Below are 16440 nucleotides of genomic sequence, written 5' to 3' on the forward strand. Positions count from 1 at the left end.
GAGGTTGCATAGAAGAGAAAGCTGTCCCAGAAGAAACTGAAGAAACAAAAACATATGGTTTGGAAATAAATTCAGCATAAAATAAATGCAAATAAAAGTAAAAGCAGGTTAGAAAAAAAAAAAAAAAAAAGCCTTCAGCTTACGAACAAGCCTATGCCAAAGAAAGAAAAACTGTGTGTTAGTAAGCATTTATAACCAGAGGGCACAGTGTTCAGAATCTGGGCAAGAATGACTGGGGGCATGTCTGAGGTTAGGTACGAAATGTGTGGGAGGAGGTGAGGCAGATACTTGAAGTGAAAATCGGATGTTCTCAGAGAATTTATGAACCATTTATGAACGCCCACACTGATGCCAAAGCACCCCGTGCCTTTAGTACTGAACCTGCGGGTCCACAGGGGCTCCCCTTCCTGGAGCTCAGCCCTATGCTTGGGGGAAGTTCTGTTGGGAAATGTGGTGGACCCATTGGGTCAGACCCTTGGTTGCCTAAGAGGTTCAGCCTGGCAGAAGAACAGGAAAAGCCAAAGGACTGCAGGGGCAGGTGCCAGCAAGAATGGCGGGCACGCCAGCAAGACACCTGCGGTGAGAGATGTAGATTGCCCAAGGGCAGGTTTGCTCACCTTACCCAGCTTTGCTCTTGCTGGGGCCAAGAGGACTCATGTGCCAGCGCCAATGGCCCTTAGGCACTCTTGCAGCTAGCTTATCGGGGCCTCGGCTCTGGAGGACCAGGAACAAACAGGCTTCAAAGCTGAGGGCTTGGCTGGCAGACAGGGGCTGGGTCTTTCACCTCTGTCCCCTCTCTCTCCTGGCACATATAAGACCCTAGTCACACTTGGAGATGAGGAGGAGAAGGTGTCTACCGCGAGATGGATGTGGGCAGCAAAGAGGTCTTGATGGAGAGCCCGCCGGTGAGTTTGATCGTGTGTGTGCGCGTGTATGCGGGAGTGTATCTGTGTGTGGCGGGCCCTACCTCCTCCAACCTCTGGGCCTGTTTCCTCATCCAGATTCATTCACTCAACTAACTTAGGACTGTGCTAAATCAAGATAAGGACACCAACCACTAAGACAGAGACTCTTGGAGAGATAGACTTGTCAGCCACTAATTCCCATATGAGGGGCCGTGAGCCACCACAGGGGTCAGTGGAAAGGGCTGTAGAGAGCACTGGGTAAGGAGCCACTACTCGGGAGATCACAGGAAGCTTCGCAGAGAAAATAACATTTGAGCTGGCTCCAGAGGAACTAGTTGGAGCTCACCAGCTTGAGAAGAAGGAAGGCATTGCAGGAAGAAGGGATAGTATGCATAAAGGCATGGATTGGGGGGTGGGGGGCGAGGCAGGACAGAGAGGGACTAGGCATGGTTGGGATGCCAGAGGTCTGGAGGAAACAGCAGGAGATGAGACTGGTGAAACAGTCTCTCTTGGGTCTCTCCAAGCCAGACCTCACTTCTAAGCATCTATGGGTTTGTTGGAATCCAGGCCCCCTCCTCCAGGAAGCCTTCTCCGATCTCCTCAGCCCTTCTCTGCATGTCCATAGCATTGGTTGTTCAGCCTCTGGAGAGTGTGGGAAGGTGTCCTGGCTGTGCAGGGAGAAGAAAGGGCATCCTCATGACCTCACACCTGTCTCCCTCCCTGCCCCCACCACGTCAGGACTACTCAGCAGTCCCTGGGGGCCGGTTCCAAATCCCCTGCTGTCCTGCGAGCATCAAACGCCTTCTCATCATGGTCGTGGTGGTGGTCCTTGTTGTCGTGGTGATTGTAGGGGCCCTGCTCATGGGTCTTCACATGAGCCAGAAACATACTGAGATGGTGAGCAGGCCTGGAATGGGGTGGGCAGTGGGTATAGGGCAGGCCAGACAAAGGCCCTGGGATGGGGTGGGCAGATAGCAAATTGCCCAAGGGGAATGAGGGGAGGAGGCAAGTGGCACCTCAGGGAAGGACAGAGGTGGGAACAGGGTGGCAAACCTGGCCTGGGCTTTTTCACCAGGCCCCTGCCCCATGGTGGGATGACCTGTTCCCTCCAGCACCTGATTCCACTCGGCCTCTCTGAGCTCCCAGGGAAGAAAAAATTGCATTTGAGTATAGAGGACTGAGGGTGGGCATGATGAGTGGGAAAAGAGGAATGCCAGGCAGCACTATGCCCTCCCCTAGGTCCTAGAGATGAGCTTCGCGGGGCCGGAAGCCCAGCAACGCCTGGCCCTGAGTGAGCGTGTGGGAACCACTGCCACCTTCTCCGTTGGTTCCAATGGCATCGTGCTGTATGACTACCAGAGGGTGGGTGTGCCTGGACCTCTTGACCCTAGGGCTAGACCGTGCTAGACGTATCCAGCTGTGGACTCGTACATGTCCACCTCTCCCCCCGCCCCCAGCACTTTTGCCTGAGCCCTAGATTCCAGTATGACTCCCTCCCGTCCCCAACCTAGAGGGAGATGGCCAAGGACCAGAGTTAGGAGCGAGCTAGGCAGCGCCTTCCCGAACCAACTCTGGGGTTCCTGTGCCCAGCTCCTGATTGCCTACAAGCCAGCCCCGGGAACCTGCTGCTACGTCATGAAGATGGATCCGCAGAGCATCCCAAGTCTTGAGGCTCTCACTAGAAAATTCCAGAACTTCCAGGTGGGTGTGTGGGTAAGAGTGGGCTGTCTCCCTCCCAGGGCTGCTATGAGGAGCATTGAAGATGATGGTTCTTTGTCACCTGTAAAGCGCTGCTCCTCGTGGACTGCCAGGTGAATGCCCTCCTGGGATTCCCCTGCACCAAACCTTTCCTACCCATTTACCATCCCCACCCCACAGCCCAGCTGCTGGCCTCAGCTGAGCCCACACACCCCCTGGGGGCTTCTGACTCCAGCACAGCCCCTTCTTTACTCAGAAAGATTGCCTGACACACCTGAGGTCCCACAATAAGGGCCGCAGGCGAGACAGAAACTCAGTTCCCAGCCTCCAAATCAAGTGCTCTTTCCAGGCCGAGCCCTCAGTACCTACCTCTAAGCTGGGCCAGGAGGAGGGCCGTGACACCGGCTTGGCATCCTCCGGGGACCTGGCCTTCCTGGGCAACACCGTGAGCACCCTGTGTGGTGAGGTGCCCCTCTACTACGTCTAGGACCCATCAGGTGAGCAGGTGTGACCTCCTCCAGGGCGCTGGAGCAACAGTGGCCCAGGATGGTCATGTCAGCGGACCAGGCACTGGGGGAACCACGGAGGCGGGGTCACCTACAGAGCTCAGGGGAGGGAAGGTTCACAGGCACCACCACCCCACGTCCCTCTCCCTCACATAATAAACATTGTTCCTTTGCTTTGCAGGGCCTCAGCAAACCCCAAAGGAACAGCAAAGCTCCAGGAGCAAAGGGTGTTGAGCAGACAGGCAGGAAGCCGCTCCTGCCAATACCACTGGGACTGGTCCTGGAGAAATGGGAGCTGTGGGGAGAGGTGGGCAGAGGAGAAGCAGCTCCTAGGGCCCAAGGGGGTTCCTACACCAAAGAATAAAGCAGCCTGATTGAAAAACGAGGGGTGTACCTCGTCTATCCTCTCACATGCCTCAGTCCCGCTCTTGGTGGGGGCCAGCCAGGGGAAGGCTAGGGCCTTGGGCACGCCAAGCGGGCTTTCCCATTCTCCCCCGGTCCCAGGGTGATGAGGCGAGGGGACTGGGGAGCAATCCGCGGGCTTCAGGCGCCCTCCAGTGGCGTCTCCCGAGGGAGGGAGCGAGACGGAGACGGCGAGAGACAGAAGGACAGAACTAGAGGGACAGGGACCGAGATGGGAGAGCGCGAGGGTCCGAGAAAGGCAGAGAGCGAGAGCCGCAGGCGGGGAAACACGGCCCAAAATCGGGGGACGGAGCGAGGCGGAGGCGGCACGATTGACCCGACGGCGTGTTCCGCGGCCCGGGAGGGGCGCCGGGCCGGACACCCCGGGGCCCGGCGCCCCCTCCCCGGCCCCGCCGCCCCGCGCCCCGAGCCTCCCGAGCCCCCTCCCGGCCGGCCGGCTCTACACCCTCCCCGCCTCCGGCTGGCGCACGTCCCGGCCCGGCCGAGCACGGTCCCGGCCCCGAGGGGGGCCGAGCTCCAGGCGAAAACCCGCCCTCCAGCGAGCTCATTTCCCTAAAGAGGGGGAGAGGGAGGGAGGGAGAGAAGGAAAGAGACGGAAAGAAGGGAAGGGAGAGCGGAGAAGCCGGGCCGGAGAGGGGGCGGGAGACAGGAAGGAGGGAGGGCGAGGAGAGGGAAGGGGAAGAGGTAGGGAGAGCGCGGGGGGAGAGCGGGCGGCCGGGAGCGCCCTCCCCTCGCCGCCAGTCCTCCGCTTCCCCTCTCGTCCGCTCCCGCGTCCGGGCGCGACCCGCCGCCGCCTCCGCCGCCGCCGCCGCCACCGCCACCGCGTCCGCCGCCGCCACCGCGTCCGCCGCCGCCGCGCCCGCCAGCATGCCCGGCGTGGCCCGCCCGCCGCTGCCGCTGCTGCTCTGGCTGCTGCTGCTCGCGCGCCCGGGCCGGCAGCTCGACTTAGCCGACTACACCTATGACCTGGGGGAGGAGGACGACGCGGAGCCCCTCAACTACAAAGACCCCTGCAAGGCGGGTAGGCGCCCCCCACCCCACCGGCCGGTGCCGGGGCGCCTGGGCCGGGCGCGGGCGGGCCGGGGCTGGGAGGGAGGCGCGGGCTGCTGAGGGTTCGGGGTTGGGGGAGGACAGTCCGGTGTGGGAAGCCGGGAGCTGCCTGGTTGGCAATGCAGTGGGGAACAAAAGAAAGAGGGAGAGAGGGAGGGGGAAGTTTGGGGGACTTTTAGGGACTGAAGTTTTGCTGCTGTTGGTGGGAGCTGCCGTGGCTGTCTCTGGTCTCTCCCAGAGGATTCCTGCCCGGGTCCCAGGAGAAACCTGCTGCCAAGGAGGCTTTTCCTTCTACTGGAAACTTTTCCGGCCAAACTCCTCTGTGTATGTGTGTGTGTGTGTGTGTGTGCACTTTTCCCTTCTCCCCCATCCCGGGCTCCAGCACACTGGTGTTTTCCAGCCTGTCTGTCTAGGCTGCCCTGGGGCTGCACGTCTGTCCCGCTGGGTTCAGGGAGGCCTATATCTCCAAGGAGCAGGTCTCCTGAGGCCCCCACCCAGCAAGTGGAAGAAGAAAGTTTTTCAAGGGATCCTCTGAGATCATGCCCACTGGGAATCCCATGATCCCCACAGCGGCAGCAGGTTTCTGACCTCGGAGACAGCTGTCAAAGTCAGAGAAGCCAGCCCAGGACAGGGACTTAACTTCTGCCCGTGTGCCAGAGGACCCTACTGAGGCCAAGTGGGGTCGAAAGGGGAAAAACAGAGAACTCAGATACTGTATATCAGTCCTCTCTGTCCCACAGACACTGGAGGCTAATTAGCCCAGGTCAGGGCCCCGGAGTGTGTGTGTGTGTGTGTGTGTGTGTGTGTGTGTGTGTGTGTGTTCTTTGTCCATGAAGACCCCGTGTAACCCTTTCACTCCTCCTGGGCCCAGAGGGATTCCCCCCCACCCCCGCCGCCCCGCCACACAGAGTGACCAGATGGTCATGCACTCCAGCCGTTTGCCTGATCGGATGACCCTGAACAGGCTGCCTGGGACAAGAGAACACACAGGGCATAAGATACCAGAACCTTTCCTCGACTTCCTGCCTCTGACTTCAGACTGTCTCCAAATAGCCAGAGCCAGGGCAGTGGCACAGTGCCTGGAGTTCTAGAAGTGCCTGTGTGGAGCATGAGGTGTTGGGGGGCAGGTTGCCCTGGTCCTGACCCGGGGGACCCCTCTTTGGGTGATGGATCAGAGCAAACTGGAGGAATAAGAGTCCTTCCCGTGCGAGGAGGAAAAGCCAGTCCCTCAGCCCTTCCTCCTCCTCCCCTGCTGGGCTGTGAGCAAACCAGACATTAGCCTCCGTCTTTCTCGCTGGGCTTGGGGTGGACATGAGGCTAAGTGGACAGAGTGTGGGCTTTGGAGGCAGGCAGACCTAGCTGTCAATCCTGGACCCATAACTCATTAGCTGTAGTATCTTGGGAATGGTAATTATCATCTCTGAACTTTGCTTTTCTCACCTGTAAAATGGAACTGATAATATGATTCTCCGATTCTCCGTAGAGCTGGTGGTAAGGATTAAACGTGAGAACATATATAAAATGCATATGAGAGCGTAACACTCAGTAAGCACTAAATAAATGTTAGTGGCCTACCCCCTGTTTTCTGTGCCTCATGCTCTGACTTCATTTTTTTTCTGAGGGAATAGGCTTGGTTTTCAGGAGAAGGGAGTGTCTCCCTAACCCCATCCTGGTGTCACTTATTCTTTCAACTGGTCTACATTTACTAAATGCCTAAGAGGTGCCAGGCCCTGGCCTTGATGTTGTGGGAGATACAGAGAATTATAAGTCATGCCCCCTGCCCTCAAGGAGCTTACAGTCCAAAAGGGGCACAAGACACACATGGACATAACCAACTGTGCAAACCAAGGAGGGAAAGCCCGAAAGGCTCAAGGAGTCTCTTGCCCCTCTGCAGCCCTGGGTGGTGGTGGCAGAGAAACAGCGATTACAGTAAGCTGGGAAGTTTGGGGAGGTCTTCGTGGAGAAGGAGGGCTGGGCAAGGTCTTAAAGAATAGGTAGGAAGCCAATCTGATGTATTTCACTAGGGTTGGAAATTGGAGGGATATCCCCAGTCTCAGATTTCATGGAAGGGAGGGGCTCGCTGAGCTGGAACTGCAAATGAGGACTCTGGAGAAAGTTCTCCAGCTCGTGGGGCTCGTGGGGAGCTGGGCCAGGCCTGAGGGTGGCCAGGAGGGCCTGACAAGGCCAAGATTCAGGGTCAGACCAGGCTTCCCTCCTGGGTGTGACTGGTGCAGCCCTGCCTCCCTCCGGCCTGACTCCTAAGACCCCACACCAACACCCTCAGGCCTCAGGTCCCCAGGCTCTTTCCTCTGTTTGTGTTAACCTCTCCTGCCTTCACCTCTTGCCCCCTCTGAGCCCTGCCCTCCAGATGCGGGAGGTGGCAGTGGCAGGCGTGTCTGGCTTTACTTCCTTTGGATGCACCTGGCTGTGCCTGCTCCCTCTACCCGCTTAATGCTCTCCAGCTCTCTCCTTTTCCTCTCCTCCTCCTTGCGCGTCGAGGACCAAGAATGAAAGCCCCATCGACTCCCTGGCTCACCTGTGATCTCTCAGGAGAGCGGGGCCTCTTCATTTGAGGTCACCTCTTGCTGTTACCATCAGAGTGATGGTTTACTGTTGCAGTAAGGACAAAATTAAGACCCTTGATACCCTGGAGAGGTGCCTGGATCTTCTGGGCAAGACCAGAACAATGGGCAGGAGGCCAGGCTGGCCTGTGTGTGCTCAGAGCTGGTTCCACCAAGCCCTCTCTCTCTCCCAGGGAGATTGCGAGTCAGCCCTGATTTCCTGTACGTTGGGATGCCAAACCATCAAGGGAATCCTTCCCTAAGATTCCCAGTTCCATTTGGCTGCCCCAGATGACTCAGGACTCTGGGAGGGACCTTAGAGGCAGGAATTGGGACACAGCTGCTCCCATCAGCAGAGAAGCCCACAGGGCTTCTCCTGAGCCAGCAAGGACCTTACTTCAGCCTCACCTGGCAGCTCAGAGGTCTGCTTTGGGGAGGTGAGGTGGGCCAGTAGCTCACCAGCCCTTGTCAGCATCCTCATCCCAGGGGCTTTGTAGCCCAGGTTTGGACTTCAGGGGGCCTCAGAGGAGTAGGTTATCAGCTCCAGAGGTTGAGAAACAATTGCTTCTCTTGCCAGACCACATTCCCCCTCCAGACACGCTGAATGAGTCACCCACCCACCTATACCCCTGCTCCATGAGTCACCTTCTCTTTTAGGTGCCCCAAGGGAGCAGGAAAAGTCTTCACAATCTCCCTGGGCTCCAGATGGAGGAGGACCGATGGGACTCACCCAGAAGAAGGAACTCTCAAAAATTTTAGTTTCTCCAGGGGTTTTGGGAGAAGATATTGGGGGAGGGGAGGCAGTAGAATGTATCGCTCCTCAGGCCACTGAAGCTTACCTCCTGAGGATAGCCTGGGGAATCGGCTAATCTCTCTCTCCTCTCCCCTCTCCATTTCTAAAGGTGCCCTTCTCCTTCTGGGGGTGTAGCCTGTGAAATGGGGTATGCATGTGTAGTTCTTTGTGTGTTTGAAAACACTAGGGCTTGCACAGGGAAGTAGTCAAGAGTGTTTTTTGCACCTTTGTGGGTGTGCCCCTGCTTCATGGGCAAGTCTGTTCAACTGTGCACGTTGGTACCCCTGAGTACATGTAAGTGCATGTGCAAATGTGCACCTGTGTGTAAATGTACACCTGTGATTAAGTACACGCAAACACTTGCAGGAGCTTACGCATGTCCTCCCCCAGCAAGAAGCTTGCATCTGTGTAATGGGACATGCGTAGTGTGCCTGGTACACATGGCTTTGGGGCTCCCGTCGCACCAGCCAGCCTCCTCTCCCTCCCCCTAAAAGGGGAGGAGACTGCAGTGAGGAGGCCGACCTGAAGGGTGCGATGCTTACTCTCTTCTTTCCTCTCCTGCTGGGGGTCGGGTGTGTGTGTGTATGGCGGGGTTTGGGGTGTGGGGGGGTGGGGACTGGCTATGGAGCAGCCATAAGTGCTCCTGGCTGGTTTACAGCTGGAAAACAAAACAAAAACTTTTGATCCTGTGTTGAAAACAACTACTATCCTAACCTTGACCCTGACCCAGGGCTTCCTTCCTGGTAAGGAGGGACATCCTGGACTCTCCAGGATCCAGATTCCCTAGCTTCCCCGGAGGGCATCCCAAATGGACAGGGCTTTCAGGCCCAGCTCCTGGCCATCAGGCTCTCCTGCCCAACCCCCATCTCTCCCCTCCCCCCTCAGTTCCCACGCATTCTTCAGTCATGACATTCCCACCACAGGGCACTGCTGGCAGTGAGCTCCACGTCTAGGCTAGCCCAGAGCGTGTCCCGCCTTCCGCTCACCCTGCCCTGCACACCGCCTTGGTCCCACAGGCCAACACCGTTCTGTGGCCTCTGTACTTGGAATTTAAGGTTCTGCTTCTGAGCACCTGGGGACTTCACTCAGCCAGGAGGCCAGTGTGGGTGAAAACTCTATGCCCTTGAAAGTAGAGAGCTGAACTTGATATTATAGGGCTACTATTGGGGCGATATTAACAGTGGCCATTCCATGGCTTCTTACTATGCTCCAGGCTTTGTGCTAGATGCTTCATTTACATGCCTTATTTCATGCAGTAATCCTGGGAGACAGATTGTTTTATTTGGTCCTTTTTTATATAGGAGAAAATTGAGGTTTAGAAGAGTTCATATGACTTGTCAGTGAGAAGTAGTCAAGCTGGGATTCAAAGACAGGTCTGTCTGACTCCAAAGACCTTGCTGTTTGCAGCTATGTCTGAAGATGAGTCTAAATGTCCAGCCACACGTGTACTTGGTGATGTCTGCGGGTGTGGCTGTGTGAGCCTGGCGGTGCAGCGTCTGTGCAAAGGTGCAAAGTGAGCAGAGGTGTGAGGGCATTCACGTGGGACATGAATGCCCGTATGAACACTGGCACATAGGACCCGCCACCACCTCCGTGGGGTATACCTACCATCCCATATCCTTGCTAAGGCCACCCTTCCATGTCAGCTGAGAAGCGCCTTGTATTGCTATCCCATCAGTTGCTGAGCCAAGGCCGCCAAGGGTGATGTTTTCAATAAGAGAATCTTTCTCGTGTGGGGGAAGAACTTCTGGGCCACCTACCAGCTGGTGACCTTGGCCAAGTCATTTCCCCACTCACATCCAAGTGTTTTGATCCTCAAGTCAGGGAGGTGGGCTCGAATCTAGCCACTATCTTATCTCTCCAAGAGTTTGTAATGGGACACTCCTAGGCAAGTGTATGGGTGGAGCTTGGCTTAATGGGCATGTCCCTGGTGGGCCAGGATTAATGAATTCATTAATATGAAAGCACTTTGTCAACTGGAAAGCACCACATAAATTTCAACAGACATTTACATAAGGTGTCATTATTGCTACTATTACTGGCTTAATGGGCTTGGAACTTGCAGTTGGGTTTGTGTGTGTTGGAGCTTCTGCATGTGTGTTTTAGGACTGTCTGTGATGTGTGTATTTTTTGGTGGATGTGTGTGTCTGAGTGAGTATTTAGAATATGGGTTCTGCAAGATGGTGAACTTCAGTGCAGTGAGCACTGGACTGGGAATCAGGAGGCGTGAGTTATAAACCCAGCCTTTGTAGTGACTAGCAGCATGGTCTCAGTTAAATCATTGCCCTTCTGGGCTTCAGTTTCCACATCTGTAAAATGGAAAGTTGGCCTAGATAACTGCTAAAGTCACTCCCGCATTCTGCCCATCCAGCTCCAGGTCACATCTGTAGAAGAGTGTGTGTCTGGGGCACGTGTTTGCAAGCCCAAAGAATATCGACGTGATCCTTCACTTGAACAAACGTTATTGAGTGCCTCCCACCAGAAGGGGTGGTATGGGTGCTGCTTGTGTGTGCAGGGTTGTCTCTGTGACTTTTATAGCTCTGTTTTTGATGGCATGGCTGTGGATGTCACCGTGTGTCTGGAGGAACACTGGCCCATGTGTCTGATTCTGTGTTGATGAGTAGGACTGTGTGTGTGTGTGTGTGTGTGTGTGTGTGTGTGTGTCTGTCTGTCTGTCTGTCCACCCAATGGGCCATCTGGGGAGGCGAAACCTGTGTGCAAGGCCTCAAGGTTAAAACAATTTGTGTAACGCTGCCCACCAGGCCTGTGTAGCTCTTGGGATGAGAAGCAGATGTCACTGTGGGTGGAGCTGGGGGGAGGCTGCTCTCTGCTCCACCTCCAGCCCAGCCTCTCACCTCCCCCACAGCAGCCCAGCATGAAGCTTGCATCTGAGCTCCTTCCAAAGCGCTCAGCTCCAAGGGCCTCTGTTTCTCAAAAAGCAGACAGACTGTTTAACCCATCCCTCTGGAAACCTCACCCCGCAGCTCCAGAAATCAAAATGTCCCGTTAGGGGGGTTCTTTTCCCCCAGGCCTTTCTTCCTCCAGAGAGGGGACTCTGAGACTCAGAATATGAATCACTTGAGAACTATTAAACCTTTTCCTCCAAGCCCATCAGGTGTCCTGGCTCCCTTCAGTATACGCTCCCCTCAATGTAATCGAAATGGCATTTGTTAAGTGAATTCCATATGCTCAGCACAATGCTAAGGTTATGGGCCCCCGAAGTAGACACTCAGTCCTCTCATCCCCTTTTATTTTCTTGGTAGCACCCATCCCTTCCTGGAATTCTCGAGCTCTGTATTTGCTTACTTGTGTTTCTTTGAAGGTCAGTTTCCTGCGAGCAGGGACCTCTTCTGTCTTGCTAATCACTGGAGTAGCGCCGGCCCACAGTAGGTGCTTACTAAGCATTTGCCAAAGAATGTTGGAATAAATGACACGACTGTGGCTTTCAGTAGCTAACAGTCTGGTGGGGATGGGCATCCGCTTTGCTGAGATTCCAACTGAAAAATGATCATGAGTCTCCCTAGAGATCCTCAAAGCCCCCATGTCCCTTCCCCTTCGTCAGAGGGCACTTGAGGATTACAGTTGCTGGGGCCAGGGGCTGTGCCCACAGGGCTGGGCTTTCAGTGCTGGGTTGGGGGACTGACTCGCCCCGGCCTCTCCTCTCTCCAGCTGCCTTCCTTGGGGACATCGCCCTTGATGAGGAGGACTTGAGGGCCTTCCAGGTGCAGCAGGCTGCGGATCTCAGACAGCGTGCAACCAGCAGGTCTTCCATCAAAGCTGCAGGTACACCCAGTACGGGCTGGCCCCTCTCTGTCCCAGAGATGGGTTCCAGAATTGGAAAAACAAGGAACCTCCCTGTTCCCAGCCAGGCCCTCCCAGGACAGAGGCCATGAGCTTCAACCCAGCATAAGGGCTTGTCTTCCCTTGGGATATCTTTATCCCTTCCCCAGAGCAGTGGCAAGTGTAGACATACCCGGAAGCTAAGCACCCACATTGTTTTTTGCTTACAGTCTACAAAGTACTTTCAAAAGCATGGTCTAACTTGACTGTCCCCAAACACCTTCACAGGTAGGTCAGGACAACTCCCACTTTACAGACACAGATCTTCCTCAACTTATGATGGTGTTACATCCTGATGAACCCAGCATAAGCTGAAAATATCTTAAGTCAAAAATGCATTTGGGGGGGCTTCCCTGGTGGCGCAGTGGTTGAGAGTCTGCCTGCCAATGCAGGGGACACGGGTTCGTGCCCCGGTCCGGGAAAATCCCACATGCCGTGGAGAGGCTGGGCCCGTGAGCCATGGCCGCTGGGCCTGCGCGTCTGGAGCTTGTGCTCCGCAACGGAAGAGGCCACAACAGTGAGAGGCCCATGTACTGCAAAAAAAAAAAAAAAAAAAAGCGTTTAATACACCTAATCTACTGAACACCATAGCTCAGCCCAGGCTACCTTAAAGGTGCTCAGAACACTTACACTAGCCTACTGTTGGGCAAAATCTTCTGACACAAAAGCCCATTTTATAATAAAATGATGAATCCCTCACATAATTATTGAATACTGTCCCGAAAGCGAAAAACAGAATGGTGGTCTGGGTACAGAATGGTTGTGAGCGTATGGGCTGTTTCCCGTCGTGATGGTGTGGCTGGCGGGGAGCTGCGGCTCACTGCCACTGCCCAGCATCTCAAGAGAGGATCACACTGCCTCTCGCTAGCCCAGGAAACTCAAAATTCGAAGTACGGTTTCTACTGAGTGTGTTATCACTTTCATACTATCAAAACGTTGTAAGTAGAACCATCCTAAGTCAGAGACCATCTGTACAGAAACTAAGAGTCACGGAGGTAACGTGACATGCTCAAGGTCCCAAAGCTAGTCAGTGGCAAAACTGGGACGGGAGCCCAAGCCTTCTCACTCCAAATCCCAGGCTCTTCGCTGCACATCTCAGTCCCTCCTGGCTTCCTCCCTGCTCCCATTTTGCAAGACTGTACGCATCCTTTAAAGCCCATCTCAAGAGCTGCTCTTGTGAAATCTTCCCCGATCGTCCCTGAGTCCTGACCATGCCACCATTCGCTGTGCTCTTTCCTCTGGGCTTACACGGTTAGCATCTCACAAGTCGCACCACACTGCAATGATGTGTTTATTTGTCTCTCTCCCCAGCTGGACTCAAAGCTCTTCAGGGTCAGGGGTGGGTCCAAGGACCCCCCCACCCCCACCCCAACGAGCCTGGCACTTGTGCATGTGTGAGGGAATGGGAGGGTTGAGGGCCTGGGCTGTCTGGGTTCTGTCCAGCCTTCTCACCGCTCTGGAACGTGGTCCCGCTCACAGGTAACCCTCCCACTGCCCAGGTGGGAGATTCTCACCTGGGACCTGTTCTGAGCAACACTCTGGTGGTGCCAGGCAGTTGTCCTATCTGGCAGGAGGGAGGATCCTGGCATGGGCAGGCCATGGAGTAAAGGTCAAACTACCCCAGAGAGCAGCGGGCATTGGAGGGTGACCTGGTAGCCTGGTAACTAGCAAGGCTTACTTGACCTTAGTGGGGACTAGTAGACATGGGACGAGAGGAAGGCAGAATGGAGATTGGATAACTTGGACTTGCCACTAACCCACCATCTGACTTTGCACAAATCTTGGGCTTTAGTTTCCTCATCTGTCAAACGTAGATAGCGACACTTGCCCAGTCCATCCAGAGAGCTACTGTGTCAAATGAGGACATGTACTTGGGAATACTTAAAGAGGACATCAAGCTCTGTATGCTCCATAAACATGAAGGTTGATTGGCTGAGATGGGACTGTTGCCTAGTCTCAGGTCCCCTGCAGGTCTGGGGAAACGAGTACACCGCTGTTCTCTTTTTCACTGACAGTCAGTTCTCTCTGTTCATGGTACTTATGAATAGAGTTAGAGAATAACCTTACGGTTATTCCATAAAGTCACTGCGAACACTGAATTAGCAAATTCTGAGCCATTACTCCTAGGAGAAATAGAGGGTTAGGTTCCTGCAAGCCTCTGGTCACATTTTCATCAACTCATTAATACGTAACCCAGTCTTATGTGTGTTTCTATTTAAAGACACCTTAATTAATATAGCATTGATTCATTAACGTTGAACGCATGGCCAACAGCACTGTAACTCATGCCTGAACAAAGCTTCTCTAGCCCAGGTATTTTCTCCATCAGGTACATCCCAGCCCTCTTGCACTTGGGAACACCAGACAGCCCTTCAGCATTACAGGGCGGTAATGGGAGGGTCATTTTAAACAGCAAACTCACCAAGAAAAAGCACGAAATGCAAAGAATGTTGCACTAAACAGATCGTGAAAAAGATATTTACAGTATAAGCCGAAACAAGAAGGCAGCCTGTCGCCTTGTTCAGGCTCAGCTGGGATCATGCCTGTTGGGCGACTTAAATTTTTCACTGCTCTGTGCATGACAGCAAGTGACCATGAAAGAGCCGAAGGTATTGACTTGGGGGTTACAAAGAACTTTTACTGAGTGGGCAAATACGGAATCCCTAGATAATGAGGATCGGTTGTAATTTGCTTCCTCTTGCTCTTCATTCCCTTGCTACCAAATGCCTTCTTCTTTCAATTTCAGGAAACTCTTCCACCCTCAGCTGTCAGAGCACTAGTGGGCAGCCGCAGAGGAAAAGTCACGGGAGATGGAGAAGCAGGTCCCGGAGCCGGAGGGCAGCAACGTCTAGACCAGAGCGCGTGTGGCCCGATGGGGTCATCCCCTTTGTCATCGGGGGAAACTTCACTGGTGAGCATGATATCGGGCGTGTGGGGAGCAGCCTGCACCCTGGCCTGGCCTCAGGACAGCCCCGTCGTGCATGATGGTGTGAGTGGTGCCTTCTGCCTGTCCAATGAACGGCTGACTCTTTAGCAATGGGTGGAAGTGGGCCCACCTGGACAACCGTGACAGCCTGGCCTCCCTGGTCCTGGCAGGCAGCCAGAGGGCAGTCTTCCGGCAGGCCATGAGGCACTGGGAGAAGCACACCTGTGTCACCTTCCTGGAGCGCACAGACGAGGACAGCTATATTGTGTTCACCTATCGACCCTGCGGGTGAGCAGGGGCCCCTGGGCACTGTACCCTCGGCCGTCGCCCCAACCCACGTTCTGTCCCGAGCACTGCAGCTGTCCCATCTGGGCACGGCCCTGCGTCATCTGTCCCCTCCCGCCATGGGGCATCTCCCCAGGAGCTGCCCCGGATGTGGCTCAGACCCCAGCACACAGTCCGGGCATCCCGCACTCGGGTCCCTCCCCAACCCCTCCGCTCCCTGGCCCCCCTGGCAGCCACACCCGACCCCTGAGTGGATGCACTCCCCCAGCTCGGGACCGCCCCCCTGAGCTGGCCCCGCCCTCCAGGTGCTGCTCCTACGTGGGCCGCCGTGGTGGGGGCCCCCAGGCCATCTCCATCGGCAAGAACTGTGACAAGTTCGGCATCGTGGTCCATGAACTGGGTCATGTCATCGGCTTCTGGCACGAACACACGCGGCCCGACCGAGACCGCCACGTCTCCATCGTGCGCGAGAACATCCAGCCAGGTACGCGCCTCTACCTGCCCCTCCAGGGCTCCTGGTCAGGGTGGGAGCTGCTCCCTCAAGCCATCGCCTTTGGTCAACTCAGCATTATAGTCCCAGCCAGCTGGGTAGTCACAGCCCTGCCTGGGGTCCAGACCCTTCCCCTGCAGCATCTCCTCCCTGTCAGTAGCAGCTCAGGGACTGCAGATCAGTTGTCAGATGGGGGGCCAGGCCGTGGCCAGGTCCTGCACACAGGGGCTGTCTGGAGCAGCCAGCCAGAACCCACCTGGCCTTTAGGGTGGCGGGTGGGAAGGGGTGGGCCCATCCCCCATGCTGCCTCAGCCTTTCTCTTCACTTTTCCCCAGTCTCCCGCTCTTGGCCTATGCTGTCCTCTAAGGGGTTTTTCCTCTCTCCTTTCTCCCCACTGTGCTCTCTTTCTTCCCTCCCTTCCTGCTTCCTCCCTTTCTCCCCAGGCCTCCTCCACTCTTCACTGCTCTCATCTCCCTGTGGTTCTAGAAATGGGCACCTCCTTCCCATCTTCCCTTGAGCCTTCCCTCCAGCAAGTCCTCAACCCCACCCCCCACCCCCCTGCTGGACAGACTCTTCTAGAGACCCGCCCCTCCCCCAGGCTTCCCTTGGCAGCTGCCCAGACCCTCAGGTAGGGGGGGCACCTCTCAAGTGCAGGGAGGAGGACCCCGTTCCCCACCCTGAAAAGGTAGCACTGCATCCCGCACAGAACCGCCCGCTCCCACCTCCCCACACCCTTTTCCTGGTCTTCGCAGGGCAGGAGTATAACTTCCTGAAGATGGAGGTCCAGGAGGTGGAATCCCTGGGGGAGACCTATGATTTTGACAGTATCATGCATTATGCCCGGAACACATTCTCCAGGTGAGCGACGGGGCCCCGCCTCTTCCGGGGCAGCCCAGCCCCGCCCTCCGTAGGCCTCCCGCTTCGCACTAGCCTGCCCTGCTGCGGGCGTTGGCGAGGACAAGG

The 16440-nt window shown here is 55.7% G+C and overlaps 2 protein-coding genes across 4 annotated transcripts in view; both read left to right on the forward strand.

Annotated features, from left to right (window-relative positions):
• Positions 1–863: 863 nt before the first annotated feature.
• Positions 864–3411, forward strand: SFTPC (surfactant protein C; the record flags this gene model as incomplete). The annotated part of the gene is made up of 6 exons (XM_079705959.1): positions 864–905; positions 1644–1802; positions 2145–2267; positions 2496–2606; positions 2953–3100; positions 3291–3411. 5 exons carry the CDS (start codon positions 864–866, stop codon positions 3088–3090), a joined length of 573 nt encoding a protein of 190 aa, XP_079562085.1. The 3' UTR covers positions 3091–3100; positions 3291–3411.
• Positions 3412–4399: 988 nt separating this feature from the next.
• The window catches only part of BMP1 (bone morphogenetic protein 1), a gene marked incomplete at its 5' end in the record, with an annotated part of 40481 nt that continues 28440 nt past the window's right edge, over positions 4400–16440 (forward strand). For 2 of the 3 annotated variants that reach the window (XM_079706955.1, XM_079706956.1), the window contains 6 exons: positions 4400–4553; positions 11606–11728; positions 14523–14687; positions 14873–14990; positions 15293–15471; positions 16230–16335. In XM_079706955.1, the coding sequence (XP_079563081.1) occupies positions 4400–4553; positions 11606–11728; positions 14523–14687; positions 14873–14990; positions 15293–15471; positions 16230–16335 (845 nt within the window). The remainder of the gene's footprint in view (positions 4554–11605; positions 11729–14522; positions 14688–14872; positions 14991–15292; positions 15472–16229; positions 16336–16440) is intronic. The other variant, XM_079706954.1, reaches the window with a different exon arrangement.

The sequence above is a fragment of the Hyperoodon ampullatus genome (genome assembly GCF_949752795.1).
Source record: "Hyperoodon ampullatus genome assembly, chromosome: 6".
Taxonomy (NCBI): Eukaryota; Metazoa; Chordata; class Mammalia; order Artiodactyla; family Ziphiidae; genus Hyperoodon; species Hyperoodon ampullatus.